Below are 17181 nucleotides of genomic sequence, written 5' to 3' on the forward strand. Positions count from 1 at the left end.
GTGTTTATGAGAGAGTTGCATGGGTCATATGGTTTGAAAAACGCTCAGACAGGAGAGTATAACATGTTGGCACAGGAAAACAAATATGTATTGGACAGGTTTTGTTTTTAGGAGTGCGTGTGTGGACATGAAGTGGGTGCTTGTGCTGAGGGTGCAGAAAGGGGTCTTTGCTAGAGTTGGGTATCTAAAGGGGTGAGAGGGTAGGAGTTTATACAAAGGAGACTGCCTGTGGAAAAATTCCTTCCTAGGAACAGGTGAGGGTACAGAGCCCCTGTTAAGTTTTTGTTTTGTTTTCATTCATCTTCAGCATGGAGTGATGTGTTATTTAAAATCTTCTCTGAACCAAGTGGTCATATACTAATGAAAAATGGCATCTTTGTTCCTTATATGGAAAGCGTGCATATTTGGGGAAATGATATTATAGTCTGATACACTGAAGCCTTCAAGCGAACTTACACAGCTGTGTAAGATGGGCACCCTGTGCCCACCCTGTCTGAAATGCCTGCTCACACCCCTAGGCGCAGCCCCTGCCATGGTGCATCCTATGGCCTCCTAAGGAAGGAGTATCTATTCCATTGCCTGGGGGGGGGGTGCCCCAAAGTTGAATGGATGGGTAGGTGAAGGGGCAGGCATATAACTCTATCCCTATGACTGTCCCCTGCCTTCAAATTGTATGGACCATGAAGCTATGTGCTGGTTAGGGAAATCTGCCCCTAGTGGCTTAAGACATTACTGCAGCCTTCAACCACTTGAGCACATTTCAATTAATTAGGGAGCAACCCTATGCATGTTTAGACAGAATAAAAGTCCTACCACTTTTTTAATATAGGATTGCGCCCTAAGACACAAAATCAAAATTAATGTACCATCAATTGCCCATTGTTAAAAAATGCGGTTTATTCATTTTATTGTGGCATTTCATGCTTAAATCAGCACTTTTTGTTGTTCAGTAATACCGGTACAATTCTCAAGTTATCAAAGTTCAAGTTACTTGATCTAGATCCAATAACATTTAAAATATTGTTTTTGTTTTCATCAGCTACGAACCAATGGTTTCTTCCTGCTGTTAGAGGAGATATTCCACCAGGCTGTGCAGCCCATGGATTTGTCTGTGATGGTACCAGAATACTGGTATTCGGAGGAATGGTTGAATACGGAAGATATAGTAATGACTTATATGAATTACAGGTATGGGTGATGCTCACAATTACTTATCTATTGAAGAGGAAACAAATGCAATGTTACATTTGATTAACAGGCTGCAAACCTCAGATAATTTCATTTCATTTATTTCATTTCTATACTGCCCAATAGCCAAAGCTCTCTGGGTGGTTCACAAAACCTAAAACTTAAAAAATTAAATACAACATAAACATAATCTAAAATCTTAATATGTTATGTTTTTAACAGGTGTCTGTATTTTAGCATTTAATATGTTACGTTTTTAGCAGGTGCCTTTTTTGTACATTTTAAAAACAGAATAGACAGTGCTTAAAAGCATGTGCTTCCAACAGGATAGATCCATAGCACAAGAGTCCTTGGGACTTCATGTGAAGTGGCTGTTGCCAAATATATAGAGAGAGTCACAATTTTACTGAAAATAAAATGAGCAAAACTGTAGATAATAAAAAATGGAAAGGGAAGTGCCAGTTGGTGAAGTCTGTACTTTGTTAGTGTAAAGCAGGAGAAATTAAGAAAATGCATGATGGCTGGGGATACTTTGTCATGAATTTGTATATACCTGACTTTATTAAGACATGCTAAATGATTCCTTTGTCAAAGAGTAGATAGTCTTATAAGAAAGTTTTAAGTTAGAAATATTTTTCTCTTCCTTCTCTCTCTCTTTTTAATATGACAATATCAAACTGGAGCATTCTGAAATATGTAATTTTATATTGTGAACACTTTTTTTTACAAAGCTCTTAAAAAGACTATAGTCTCAATTTTTTTAATAGGAATATATTTGTATATGCCCATTAAATAAGACTTACTTCCGAGGTGTTGAACCACCCTGATAGTTTGATGGTTTCCTGGCTTTTGCAGTTTTCCCTCATTCTAAAAGGTTGAAATGCCTCTCCTAAAACTTAGTTTCTGCCAGTAAGATCTTGGAGAGAGCAATCCTATTCCCCCTACACAGTGTCTGGGAGGACATAGGATCGGTTTCTGGGATCTGATGTTGGAAAAGGCTCCAACCTTGGAGCACAGAAACCACCCTCCCCCTCAGAGCCAGCATGGTTCTGGCTATGTCTCCGTGCTCAAAAATGGAGCACAGTGATGTTGAAAAGGGAGCGGTCCTGGGGGCGGGGAGGGGAGGAGACTGGGGAAGCTGCATCACACAGCTCCCAATGTTCACCCCAGCCTCTTTCCCTCCTGCTCGGAAGTGCCACAGCCAGATGGGCAAAGTTGCCCATCTAGCGAAAATGCAGGGTGGCCAAATTGAATTCAGCCCTTGGGCTGAAAGAGTTTCAACACTCCTGCCCTAAAGCTAAATGGTCCACTCATGGAAGGTGCCCCTGCCCTATTTTAGACGCTTTCCCCTGACTGTGAGCCTGACCCTCGGGAGAGGCTTTTTAGGAGGCTCAGAGGGCTACAGGGGATGGGAAAGTCTCCTTCTGACAGCTCCCTTCCCCAAGGGCTTCTTAGCAGCCAAACCACTTAGGGTGCAATCCTATGCATGTTTAGACAGGGGGAAAAGGCCTACAACTGGCTGGGGCATGCTGGGAGTTGTAGGCCTTTTTTATCTGTCTAATCATGCATAGGATTGCACCTTTAGCGTACTTTGTAAACAGATGGGTTTTTGAACATGTTCCTGTTCTGTCTTCAAGGCAAGTCGATGGCTGTGGAAAAAAATGAGACCTCAGCACCCGTCAGCAGGCTTGCCACCTTGCCCTCGCCTTGGCCACAGTTTTTCTTTGTATGGTAACAAGTGCTATTTATTTGGTGGATTGGCTAATGAGAGTGAAGACTCAAACAATAACATTCCCAGGTATGCTGATGAGACTGGAACATGTTAGGGTCTTCTGGTATTGAAACAGCGGGTGGTAATAGAGATTAGAATATCAATTGTGTACCTGTTGCATGTTGAAAGGGTACTTTTGTGCTGCTCCCATCCAAACTGATAGGGAAGATTGGCAACCAGCTCTTGAAATTTGATCATCCTGAACTTCAGAAATTTGGAATATTAATATTCATTTGCTGTTCAGGAACAACGCATGCTCCTTTGTCAGTGTTAAGAACATTTGACTTTGTTATAAAAATATGGTGTGATGGCTTTTTGGAAGGTTGTACTAATAGAATTAAAACTTTAACGCTATAGAAACCCTTCCAATCCTAATTAGTAAAGTTTGAAAACCCATTGGTTCCTCTTTAGCATACCAAGCTGCAGCATTTGTATATGTTTTAATTTGGAAAGATAATTGGGCAGATAGCCAATCCTAACCTAAATGCTAAGGGTTGGTAATTGTACCCCATCTCTTCCAATCCCTGGCCACTCAAAGTCAGCTTGAATAAGTATGTCTTCTAGTACTTCTGGAAGGTGCACAGTATCTGGCTTTGGCAAGTTTCCAGAGGAAGAAATTTCCCAAGTAATGAGATATATATCTCAAATCTGGCCGGCCTTACAAAAATACATATACTTTTGACAGCAGGCAGTGTTGTGAAAGTATATATAGTATATTGATAGGGAAGGTTTCCTTACAGTAGTTCCATATATAAAGTTCAGTGATCCTTTTCTGTATTTCTTAATCATACACTAGATATTTAAATGATTTCTATGAATTGGAGCTACAGCATGGTTCAGGAGTCATGGGCTGGAGCATTCCAGTGACCAAAGGTGTTCTGCCTTCACCCCGAGAATCTCACACAGCCATTATATACTGTAGAAAAGACTCGGGAAACCCAAAGATGTTTATTTTTGGAGGGATGTCTGGCTGTCGACTTAACGACCTTTGGGAGCTTGACATAGGTGAGTATGTTTATATAGCAAGTGAAGTTTTGCTGTGTTTTTTGCCCACTGAGCAATGGCTAATTCTGAACGATTTGTAATTTTGTTGCAGTGTCTGTGGCAGAGATGGGGAACCTCTTTCAGGCTGAGGGCTAAATTCAGTTTTGGAAAACCTCTCAGGGCCACATTCCAGTAGCTCATGGGGCCAAAGGCAAAGGGGACGGGGCCAGAGTAAAAAGGGATGGGTCCAAAAAAATACCAGCAGATTTTAGCTTAAAAGCTGTTAATGCTAGTAATTAAGCCTTAGGAGAGACATTTAAACCTTTTAGAATGGGGAAAAAACTGCACAAAAGCCAGGAAACCTCCAGATGCTCGATGGTTGAGGGAAAGGGGGTGGGGCATGGAGAAGGGGGTATTGCCATCTGGGGAACCCCAGATGGCCGGATTAGGACCACAGGAGGGCCAGGTTTGGCCCACAGGCCTGATGTTGTCCACGCTTGTTTTGTGGGAACCATAGAACTTGTTGTGCAATCTGTGCTTCACCTTAGGGCTGTTTAACACACAGCAACACATCCAGGTTTGCCTCCTTGTGTGTTCTGAACAGGAACCTGCAACCAGTTCTGGGTCTCTCTCAAGTGTATCTGAATGATTCTGCATTCAGAAGTTCAGAACTTGGTTTTCACTAGCATAATGTCATTTGCACTAGCAGAATGACACCATTGGATACAACCTATTGTGTCTCTGTTTTTCTATACAATTCACACATTTTATAATATGCAAATATGCATATCTAAAGGTTCCTCCCATCTTTCCATGTTCAATTTTCTGAACTTTGAGAAATGACGCGTATAGTAGTTCATTAGGGTGTAGTTCATAAATGTTCAAGGAAGTAATTCCTTCTGTATTCTTTCTCTTTCTGTTTTTTTTCCTTAATAGAAACAATGACTTGGTCGAAACCAGAAACTAAAGGGACACTGCCACTTCCCCGTAGTCTCCATACAGCCAGTGTAATAGGAAACAAGTATGTCTGTTGTTAAAAGCTCACCTATAGAAAGGTACACCTAGTAGGAGACTGTTACTCTAGTGTTTGTATTTAGGGAACCTGCCTGTGTCAAATGCAAACAGCCTCAGCCTTGTGAAAAGCTCTCCCACAGGTTGAAGGACTTACAGTAACTGTGGAACTCCAGGAAACTGAAATGTGTTGTCTACATTTTGGTGAATACCTAGAAACATTTAACTTTTATTTGGGTAAACTGAATTCATTGCATTGCCTTCAGAGCTAGTTAAATGTTATGACCTGAAATCTTCTAGAAAGCCCATGGCATCTTTTAGGGGGGAAAAGAAAGGGATATACTTCTATTAATTTCAAGAGCTGCATCATTGTAGCTTTGAAAACAGGGAAAGCTTGCCATTGAATTGATCATAATATATATACTTATGATTGCATTAGAAAAGAATTCTTCCAAAGCTCTTTCTGTATATAGCATGCTCATAAATTAGTAAAAAAAGCATCTTAAAGTATTAATATTAATTTAACGTTTTTAAAAGCTACTATAAGCTGAAATAAGTTTGAGGTGTGTGGGAAGAGTTGTGTCTTGTAGAGAAGAACTTAAATGAGTACCTTTTAATTGCTACTGGTACTATTACTACTGTTTGAACCCTTATGTAGTACAGCTATAGCCCTGTGCAGATGTTTGAGTCAATGCACCATAGGAGATCGGGACTGTGGCAGGTGGTTCCATCCCCACCCCCCACTGTGCCCACCTGACTATCATCTGCCGAACATTCACATGTTGGATGTCACATTTCCATAGGTGCCTATTCATGTAAACCCTATTGTGTGCAGGCTTGAACCATATGATCTGTATGCCACTTATGCAAGTATCAGAAATGATGTCCGATCAGTAGACATCAAGAACAGGATGGGCAGAATCCCAACTTCCATGTCACCAAAGCCCGCTATATGTTGGATCTGCCAGGGCTCCTATTAGTCAGGGACATATATGTCTATAAACCTCACTAGTATAATGGAAACCTAGCACATGTATTCTGTAAGATAACTTGGAAATGCGTATATAGGGTTGGATCCAGACTTAATCATGCTTAGAGCAGACCCACTGGAATCAATGGGACAAGTGAGTCATGACTAACTTAAGTCCCATTGATCTTAGTAGGTCTACCCTAAGCATGACTAAGTCTGGAGATGATGGGTTGGATCTCAGTGGTCCCTCATGTGAGAGATTGATTAGCTCGACGTGTACTTCACCGCAGTATTGCTACAGCATCAGATGCCCTCATACCATTTACTGAGTCCTTTCATCTTGCCTTGTTATATTGTTGGATATAATCCCACCCCCATCTCACTTTGCCACTGTTAACTCAACAGCTTTGTTATGTGGGAATGCGTATGATGATTCTTTCTAATGCTTGATAATAGATGGCTTCAGATAACTCTTTAATTGTGGTTGCATACTGTGATGCCACCTGGTGGGAGAACTTCTGCAATTCCTCGTCATTGTTATATTTCATTAGCAGGGATATGATTCAATTGTCTTATTACATGGCTGGCTGCTATTAATGGCCAGCTTCCAAAAATGACTCATTGTGGACCACAGTGACCCACAATGTGATAAAGGACTATCTATAGTCATCTGCTGTTCCTGAGAAAATTTTCAGATTGTATTTTGTACAAAACACTGATAATTCTGAGAGTTGGCAACAACTCTTTTAATTTCAGGATAAATTGTCATTGGGGTTCTTTGTAAACAATTGTTGTTGAATTATATGTGGAAATAGTGAATTCCCATTTGGTCAGTGAAATCTGCTTTTCCCACTGCTGATGTTATAACACAATCTTCTTGGGAGCTTGTGGTAGACACAGCATACCTTTTCTTGGCAGCATAAAAGGATAGCGGCAGTTAAGCTACTTCTCTTCATCTCAAGGTGCTGCTCTTAAGTTTTGAATGCCCAGAGCAATTTGGAGAACCTTTTTCTTTGCTTCAGTAAGTGCAGGGAAGTCTGCACAAGCCCAGGAGCCATGACTCCATCTGTCTTACACTTTTGTGGAGCAAAAACAACGTGAAAAGATCATTCATGATGAGCCATTGGCGAAGGTGTTAGAGCAGGCAGTTCATGACCGTATCAAGAATGGATTGTAGTAACTAGCTCTGGCTTCTCACAGGCAGGGATAGCTGGCCTAATCTGATTTCATTATACCCTTCTCTCCAAACATTGGAGTGGTTTTAATGTATGTTTTTAAAGAACATTCATGGCATATGTAACTGTTGATAGTCTGCTTCTGACACTGTCAGGAACTCTCCCAGAGGAAAAAAAAATCTCCTTTTCCTTTCAAGATAAAGCCATGGCGAAGTTTTATGAATAATATTTAAATGTTAGGTTTTTTTCAATGCAGCTTCTAAAGCGAATGTTATGTATTATGTGTTTCAATAGCTTCCTTAAAACATAGAGATAATGCTTGTGGTCTAGCAAGCAAACAACCCATCGCCAATATTACACTGCCAATACTGCAGGTTGTTATCAGAGTTCTTTCGAAAGCAGCTTGCAATATGGTATGGGAGGGCTGGAAGGGAAAGCAGGAATGAAGCTCAAGTTTTAGTTAGTAAAAGCAAGGGAAACACAGTTTTTGGAATAGTCTGAGAAGCTAGTATGGCAAAATAAGCCTTGGAAAATAAATGTGCTTGTTTCTTTCCCCCATTCTCTCCCCATCTTCCCTCCCCCACGGCACCCTCATATTTGCAGAATGTACATTTTTGGTGGATGGGTCCCACAGAGTACAGATGATAACCTGTCTTCTCAAGATGGAGAATGGAAATGTACTGGCTCATTTTCTTACCTAAATTTAGGTTAGTTATACCTGCACTTTTGTTGATTTACAGAGCAATCCTATACACCAGTTACACTGCAGGTTGGGGTGGGAAGATATGCTGCTGCTATGCCAAGTGTTGCACCGGCATATCTGGGGTGTTCTATTGGCATACCTGTCATCGCAGTGGGATATTTTGCATTCTACTGCTGTAGTGGGGTTTCTGCCAAACCCTATAGCTCCTTAGGGTGCAGTCTTATGACGATGCCTGCAAGCCTCCGAACTCAGAGGCTTACAGGCATCCTGTGCAGAGCAGGAGGAGCGGCAGAGATTATCTTCGCGTCCACGCTTCTCCTCGTCTGCATTTTGGCTTGATGGGTTTTTTTGCCCATCTAGCTGGGGCACATTGGAGCAGGAGGAAAGGAGGCTGGGAGGCCTTGACATACATTGTACCCTGGCTTCCCCAGTCCCCTCTCCGTCCACTGGCTTGCCCCCTCTTCAAGGTTGCCTTTGCAACATCAGAGGCAGCTGGCATGGTTTTCTCCATGCCGGCTGCCAGGGGGTGGGGAACACAGATTCCTCGATCTGCAGTCAAATCTCTGTCTCCGACCTCGGATCCAGGAATCTGAATTATCCTATGGCCCCGCCCCCAGGCTCTGTCCAGGGGCCGTAGGATTACTCCCTTAGTCAGTGGATTGCAAGTATAGGATTGCACCCTTAAATGCTCAGGTTTTTGGTGGGGAGAAGCAAATGCATTTTAAAGAAATATTGGGAAGTTGTAACTAATTTTAGACCAATAATTGCACTTTGGAACTATTTGCTATATAATAAATGGATGTTCCTACATGGTTTTGCTATACAATTAGATGGGCCATATAACTACTTCAGGATCTAGACCTACCTATGCAGTATGTGTGAATGATGCAATTAGAAAGCAGCCAAGTGGATTCCTTGACTTGCCGTTGGCTATCTTAAATTGCCAACTTTAAGCAATTTAAAGCAAACAGCACAGGAATTGGCTGATTTGTGGATTCTGAGCCATCTCTGTTTAGTGCATAGATTTGTACATGAATTTTATATCTACTCATATCCGTTTTATTCATGGGTATTTTAAGTGATAGTAATATAGTGTATAAATTTTGAAAACCATCATGTGTTCAAAGACTGATTTTGGTCATGTGTTTTATTAGATACCACAGAATGGATCAGTCTGATCTCGGATTGCCAAGAAGACAAAAATAACTTGTTGCCAGGCCCAAGAGCTGGCCACTGTTCTGTAATAGTTGGCACTCGCTTGTATATATGGAGTGGCAGAGATGGCTACCGAAAAGCTTGGAACAATCAAGTTTGCTGCAAAGATCTTTGGTATCTAGATACCGGTGAGTGATGACATAATAATTGTTGGCAATGTTAGAGATGGCCATGATAACCTATGTAAGCGTTGTATGCATTTTATTTTTTTTTAGCAATGTTCACTCTGTTTATACATCTGAAATTTGTAAGGATTGCCTTTGTCCTGGGCTTCCACATTTAGGTTTGATTCAGATGCAGCATTCCCAACACCCCAACCAATGGTTTCACGGACTGGGAGAGTGCTGTAGGCTTGCGCATTCCCACTCCTTCCTCCCCTCTGATTCTTTCCTTTCTTGTTTGGGCAAACCATCATTTGCTATTACATCCGAATTGAGCAACCTAGGGATTGCGCAAATCAGAGTTTGCTAAGTTGGGATGTGCTACATATCACTGGTTTGGAGGCAAACGGCAGCTTGCTCAAACAAAGCAGAGAGAGAGGGAAGGAATCTGAGCAGATAAGGGGAGGGCAGAGGATGGAGCACTTGGGTCCACACCATGTTCCACAGTTTGGAGAAGTGGGAACAGCTCCACTCTCAGATATGTGGACTTAATAGGGCGAACCAATGCGATGCATGTTTACTCAGAATTAAGACTCACTGAATTCCCTGGCATTTGCTTTCATGTCAGTATGCATAGGATTGTAGATGTAGTCCTATTTGTTTTTGTTACTATACCATTTTTCTTATTTAACCCCTGCTCCCAACCCTTAGTGTTTGCACTATACAAATTATAAAACCAACCATGTACAAAACATTTCATGAAACTGCACAAAATAGTAAAGCAATCAGGCAGTTGTATAAATGAAAAGTTTTTATGAAAAGGAAGGCTTTCATTTTCTCCTTCCAACAGCCCCTCCCTCCACTAAATACCAACAGATGCTAGTATCCTCAAGTGTCCTTTAAAGAGCCTGCCTCATCATGGCTCCTGAGTTGTGGGGGAAATTAATTTAAATATTTCTTCACCTCAAAGATTCCATGAGGAAATGGAAGGAAACCTCCCAGTATTCTGGGGTCTGGAATGTCATTTGCTTTCTATCTTGTCCATTCAGTTGCTTGAACATTTTAAGACTTTTAAATTTTATATTGTATTTTATGCTGTATTTTGTGCTTTTAATTGTTGTGAACAGCCCAGAGAGCTTCAATTATTGGATGGTATAGAAACGCAATAAAAACAAATACACATAGTTCAATAATCTACTGGGGAAAAGAAAGGAAATGGTTTTGCAATACACTACATTTTCTTAGGGCGCAATCCTATGGCTGCTGGACAGTGGCTAGAAGGCCACAGGATTATTTGATTTTCAGGAACCGACCTCAGAGCCAGCGCTCCAAGGTCTGTTCCCAGAAAATTGCCTCCCTCCCCCTGCCGCCTCGTAAGAGGCATGGTTCGTCCTTAGCTCCACACTCGTAGGAGCAGCACGGAGTGGGGGGGCATTCCTGGGGGAGGGGAGGGGACGGGATGGTGGAAGCATCCTTTCAATGCTTCCTATGTGCCATCCGGCCTCTCCACCCCCAAGAATGCCCCCCACTCCATGCTGCTGTTACAAGCATGGAGCCAAGGATGAGCCACAGCCTAAATGGACCATCTAGCCACTAATGCAGGGCGGCCAGAGCGTGGAGGAAAAGATCCCCTCCGTGCTCCACCTGCCCTGCACTGGATAATCGGTCTCCTCCAAGTTTGGATGCAGCCGACTATCCCCATTGGATTGCGCTCTTAATCTAGTAGCAGGCAAGCTTAGCTGAGTTGTGGGAGGATCTGCTGGTAAGATAATGAAACTTACTAACCCATTAAATTGTCTTTAAAATAAATCCCTTTTTCTGATAGTTATAAACCATTTTGGTTTTGTGAATTGCTGTGGTACTGAGTCATATATGTAATAGCCTAGATTAGGAGTGCCCTCCAGATGGTTTGGACTACAACTCCCATAAGCCCCAGCCAGGAGGGCCAATGGTCAAGGGTTGTGGGAATTGTGGCCCAAAACACTGGAAGGGCATTAGAGTGCCTACCTCACGCTGAGATGATATGCGCAGAGCAGTGATCAGCAATTAGATTGGATAGTCAGTGACCTAGGCAGAGCTCGGAAGCAAAAGACCAAGTCTATTCCCCTTTTCCCTTTAATCACTTGGCACTCCCAGGACAGCTCCAGATTACTCAGGTAGAAATCTTAGACTGGTATGTTTCCTGCTCTGGGGTGGGGAGGGGGTGGGGGAGATGGAAATTGTAGGCAGTGTGTGAATCCTGCAGCCCTCGGTATTTCTGGCAGTCTTGACGCCAGATCTGAGGAGACTGGTTGTGACGAAATGTTTCTTCTATCTACTGCAAGGACATTGTGGGCCACCTCGTGGCTGGGTATGGGTTGGGCTGGGTGATAGGTGGCCAGTTGCCTATTGCTTGCTTAGGGAATTCTACCTAATGTACAATTTCCATCTTTGCATATGCTCCCCAAAGTGAGGAGCCAGAGCTGAGAGATAAATTTCTATGGCCTGATGAACAGAGCCATGATGAGGCCAGCAACCTAATAATCCACCTTGGATTTCTTCTGTTTGTTCAGCCAGACCACTTTAATCCAACACATGCAATCTAACTGTGGCTTTTTCCTTTCCTTTTTCTTTTGCCAAATGACTGTTAAGTTTGGGGATACAGTTAGAACTGTTGCAGAAATGTATTTGTTTTGCTTCATTTGACAACTTAATAGAACAAAGGCTTTATTTATGCAACACTGAAAACATATTTTGTTTGGAAGTCTTAAAACTGCCCTGAAAAAATGACATCCTGATGTAATTGGAGCTCATTGTTCTCCTTTCAGAGAAACCACCAGCACCATCACAGGTACAGCTAATCAGAGCTACTACTAATTCATTTCAAGTGAAATGGGATGAAGTTCCTACTGTTGAAGGGTATCTTCTTCAGTTAAATTTAGATATGCCAGCACCTGTTGTGGCTGAAGTACCTATTACTGTGGTACCTGAGGCACCATTGCCAAGTGTGCAAGGTAAGATAGCAACATTTTAAAAAATGTTTTCTATATAATATAGGCTAATTAGAGCACAATCCTACACATGTTTAGACAGAAAAAGTCCTACAACTCCCAGCATTCCCCAGCCAGCCATGGCTAGCTGGGGAATGCTCAAAGTTGTAGGACTTTTTTTGTCTAAACATGCATAGGATTGTGGCCTTAGTTGCAAGCCTGTTCTCTCAAAGGGGTGGTCTGTGTGTGTGTTAAATTTGAGGCAACTTGGAAGTAACATCACTTTTCCTAGAACCCCACAAGCATTCTGGGGACAGGATGAAGGGACAGTAATGATTGGGCAGTTCGCCAATTGCTTTCTCACTTTCCACACCAAATTAGATTCATAAGGATAAAATGACTAGACTAGCCACCATTTCACCCTTGCTTAGTTTCATTTCATGCTAGCAGAGCAAGAGACTGAGTATTCCTATGACACTTCTGTGGTGAGGAGTGGAGCTAAAGCTTCTTCTTCCTTATACCTTTAAATATGCAGGAAGAGTACACACAACTACAAAAGGGAGGAAAGATTCCAAGGATGCAAGAAAAAAATCAATACAGTATCCAATTTATAGAATGTCTAACCCTACCGGTTTTGAGCAGTACTCAAGGGAAACATGAGAAGAGACCACTATTGAGAACTCTTGTAAACATTTGCTTGATTTTCATGGAAAGGGGCTTTGAAATTCAATTAACATTCTAGCCATTTCCTTCACAAAGGCAAGAAGATTACTTTCGTAATCAAGAAGGCACCCCAGAGTTTTTCAGAATGGTCCCTATTATCCATTCCATTCTCTTTCTCTCCTTTCTTACCTTTTTGTTGTCCTTGAACTTTTTAACCAGGGCATGTGGATGCATCACTTAATCCAGATAAGATGGAAGTATTATTGGTTGGAGTACCAGTTGATCCACATTTAAGTATGCAGCCTCTGATGGATGGAGTTGCACTCCTTTGTAAGGTGCCGATTCACAGGTTTTGTGTTCTCCTTGATCCATCACTTCTTTCAGATGCCCAGGTGGAAGCAGTGACTAGGAATGTTTTTTCTCAGCTTTGGCTAGTACAGCAGCTACATCCTTTCCTGAAAAGACTGACCTGGCCATAGTTATTCAAGCTTTAGTAACTTCTGTACTGGACTACTCTGACACGTTTTACATGGGGCTGCCATTGAAAAGCAACCAGACTTTGTCCATTTGATTTCACTATCTCTTCTTGCTGTCCCATAACTAATCCTTGTACTTTTCACATAGACAAGATATTTCTCCTCCCAGAATTACAGATTTTGGATCCCTCACTCTCCTTAATAAACTCTGAATTTTTACAATTGCATATTTGCTCACTCTAATAAACTTGAAGAAGTATGTTTGAAAAGGCTGGGTGAGGACAAACCTTGAAATGAAAATGAATATTCACTTGAACAAGCTCATTTATGAGGGGTTCATCACAAGATTGCTGTGCTGCAATTCCTGACTTCACTGAATCCCATTTGAATCATTCTGCTTCAATAGAGGCTGTTAGTGTCTAGTGCAAATATAGTTGACTCTGGAATGTAAATGTTCCTGACACAAGATAAGCTGTCCATCCTGTCTGAAATAGTTGGGGAGAGGGGAGGGGAATCCCTCCAAAACTTACATTGTTTCATTTTTCAATATGTTGTTGTCATGAGAAATGGAGATGTCATTAGTAGACTAATATTCATGTCTTTCTGATAGCGATATGAAAAGAAACTGAGTTTGTGTGCCATCTAAAGGGCATAATAGACTTCAGAGTATCTAAAAGCTTTATGTGAGCTTCTGCTGTTGATTGTGTTTACATTTACATGAAAGATGGTTCTTCCCTGCAGCAAAACCTACAATTAATGAATATCGTCCTTCCTCCAGGAATCAAGGTTGATCTTCACAGCCAAACTCTCAGTAAAGCCCCGAACAACGTAAGTATATACTTGGGAAGCATATTAATAGGTTTTTTAAAATTATTTCCTGTATAGCGGCCTAATTGCTGTTGCTGTCTTCTCTGGAGAGAATGCTCTTTAGCTGTGTCTTGGTTGAGTGGCTGAGGTCTTAATGCTGAGGGCCAGATTGAAAATCATTATTGCAAACTAATTGTTGCTTGTTCCCACTGTCTAGGTGCAAATTTCCATTTCAGAGACTAAAGTAAAGGTTTTGGAACCTGAGAATGCAAAGAAAAACCATTCCATTTCCAAAGAGTCCAATGCCCCTTTATGTTTGCCTGCTAGCACTTTAGGTAAGAAGAATGTATGTGACAAATACAAATAGAAGCATGATTGTGAGATACATTCGGAAGTATGCATAGGACAAGAACGTGTGCTCATGCTTTTTGTTTAATCAGTGGATGTCAGCCAAGGCTGAGTTGAGTGAAAACAGTATTGACACAAAGGTTCTATGGCAGATATAGCTGGGTTTTCTATAGCTATGAGGAATAAAATAGCTGAGGAGATAAGAGACATTTCCATCATAGGGCTGTAGGTTCAAAACAAGGTTTCTGTTTAGAGCTCTTCAGTTTTATTAGACAGTATGAGAGAATAGCAAAGATCTTGATAGGAACTGAGCTATCTCATGAATATCTGGCTCGGATCAGTGGCTGTGACATGATATCTAGTAGAGCTTGCTTATTTTGTCTCTCCTTGAGCAGCATTCATTCCCCTTCCCCCAGTCTGAGATGTAACACAAGTTATTCTTGAAGATTCAGAAATGGTTTTTGATGTTGTGCAGAAAGCTAGTGCTCCGGGAAATTTTTAAAAAGAAGAGAGAAAGCAAGTTGGGGGAACCCTGTTATACGTGTGCAAGGCCTGGTCTGTACATGCTGCAGATTGAGGTGGTAGAAGGGATTGTATGCTTGAAGCTGCAGGTAGAGGGGAGGTGGGGGGCTCATTTTTTAAAATGCTCCCCTCTGTTTCAAAAACATAAGACCTCTCTCCAATTGGAAAACTAACGTAGTAGGGAAGGGGCAGGGCTAACCCATTTCTTTCTGCTGTATTAGACTTTGCATTGTGGTTGTTTTAAAAAAACCATTAAAATGAGTTGGTATCCAAAATGGCATCATTTGAAGTTTGAAGTGGCATAGTCCATCCTACCATCTCAGTCTTCTGCATATGTAGACCAGGTCATGGACTAAAGTAGAAGAGGGGGGCACATTCCATTTCTATCACTTGTAGTTGTCATCTTGTTTGAGGTCATTCTTAACAATATGTGGTGTGCTTTTCCCTCCCCCTGTTTTTAGGTCCACAGATCTCAGCAAATGTAAATGACTTACTTGACTTTGATATGAGAACTTCAAAACTTGACTCGTCTGTATCCAGTATTGTCTCCACCACGCACAATATGGTAACCCAGCAGGCTGTTAAAACTGAGTCATCAAGTACAAATGGGGCAGTTGTAAAAGATGAAGATTCATTAACAACAATCAGTTCAAATCCTGAAGGTTTGAAATGTTTCACATACTGTATTTTGAGCCATATATATCGAAGATCATCATGCTTATTCTTTCTTTTCATTGTGACTATAGACTTCTCATTTTTGCAGTCTGGAAGTGTTCAGATAATTATATCTCAGCTTAATAAGCCAAAGATGCGAATGAAGCTTTTGCCCGTGCACACAAAGCCCCTTTGCTCAAACAAACCAGAACTCTTCAGTTAACTATAGTTTCCTGTTTTATTAACCTGGGAAACTATGGTTACCAGTTTCAGAATGAACCGAACCATGGTTTAATATCCTGGCTTTTTCTGAAGCTGGTAACCATCATTTCCTGGTTTGGATGAAACAGGAAACTGGTTAATTGAAGACTTCCTAGTGTGTTTGCTGGCTGGAGGGAATGGGCTTCAGGCACAATCTAAAGGCTTGGACCTATCTTATTAGACTTTGCATTGTGGTTGTTTTAAAAAAACCTTTAAAATGAGTTTAAAAGAACTTAGCTTATTAAGCTGCGGTATGATCAACTGAATGCTTGTTTTTAGTTATATGTTTGTGTATATTGTCTGTGTGCTTTTATGTAAATGGCTTTTAAACTTTGTGTATTGTATTTTAATGGATTAACTTCTGTAAACAGCCCAGAGAGCTTTGGCTATGGGGCAGTATAGAAATGTAATAAATAATAATAAATAATGCATTCTCTGAGTTTGAGATTAGCCCTAGTTGCTGCAGATGTATATGTCATCTTTGGTAGTTAGATGCCATGAGACCATGCTTTTAGTGTGTTAACCTGAAGATCTCTCCTGATTTTGAGATCTCTTGGTGGAAAGAATTTAGGTCTGGGTAAAATTGTTACTTCCTATGGTCCACTTACCACCTTCTCTTATTCTTTTTGAGCTATGTTTTTGAAAAAAATATTTTTAGAATGTTAGATTAACTTGATTCCCCCCCCCCCCCCCGAGTTGCTTGGTTAAGTACCATTTGACAGATTTCTACTAACTTTTTTGGAGGTCTCGGATACATATGTCTGAAACTATCAGTTTTGTATGACCTAAGTGTGTCCAGTGTCTGAAAGTAAATAACTTCTTTCCAGTGAGTGCAGGTTCCTGTAAGGAAGGCTTCCTTTTGTTGAAACTATTTTCATGGGTGCCTTTCTTTCTCACTCAGTGTTTCACTATATTTGGCATACAAATACCATGGGCGGCATCTAATGCTGCCCATCTGCGAGCGGAGTCCACTGCCGCAAGCGGACGGACCTGCCGATTCCCTTCCACAAGTGGAGCACACTGCTTGCGCGATGGAAATTTAGTGCTTCCAGGGGCAAGCCCCCAAACTAGCATTTCTGCTCATTTGGGGTTGCTCCCAGAAGCACGAAATTACCATTGTGCAGCACTGGGTGCTGCTTGTACACCATAATTGGCAGGACTGGCCACTCATGGGCAGTCACCATTGGATACTGCTCCATGAAAGCTTAATTTTTTGTTTCCATGTGTTCTTTAAGTATTTTGAATGAAGTTGTTCAAGTATCTTCAACAAATTTCAATCACTATTTCTAAAAATCTTGCGCTCCTAAAGTGGTGAAACTTTTAACTCCAAGGTGCATTTAAATGCTAGCTGTTTGAAAGTCTG

At 41.4% G+C, this 17181-nt stretch overlaps 1 protein-coding gene across 3 annotated transcripts in view; it reads left to right on the plus strand.

Annotated features, from left to right (window-relative positions):
• HCFC2 (host cell factor C2) overlaps positions 1 to 17181 on the plus strand; it is a 48633-nt gene that overhangs the window by 2903 nt on the left and 28549 nt on the right. For all 3 annotated transcript variants that reach the window (XM_084809638.1, XM_084809639.1, XM_084809637.1), the window contains exons 2-11: positions 1040 to 1188; positions 2826 to 2986; positions 3756 to 3964; positions 4880 to 4964; positions 7703 to 7806; positions 8957 to 9145; positions 11926 to 12111; positions 14005 to 14054; positions 14251 to 14368; positions 15365 to 15565. In XM_084809638.1, coding sequence (XP_084665764.1) covers positions 1040 to 1188; positions 2826 to 2986; positions 3756 to 3964; positions 4880 to 4964; positions 7703 to 7806; positions 8957 to 9145; positions 11926 to 12111; positions 14005 to 14054; positions 14251 to 14368; positions 15365 to 15565 — 1452 coding nt within the window. The remainder of the gene's footprint in view (positions 1 to 1039; positions 1189 to 2825; positions 2987 to 3755; positions 3965 to 4879; positions 4965 to 7702; positions 7807 to 8956; positions 9146 to 11925; positions 12112 to 14004; positions 14055 to 14250; positions 14369 to 15364; positions 15566 to 17181) is intronic.

Source organism: Heloderma suspectum, chromosome 7 (genome assembly GCF_057233095.1).
Source record: "Heloderma suspectum isolate Gila_16-S chromosome 7, 16-S_ref, whole genome shotgun sequence".
Taxonomy (NCBI): Eukaryota; Metazoa; Chordata; class Lepidosauria; order Squamata; family Helodermatidae; genus Heloderma; species Heloderma suspectum.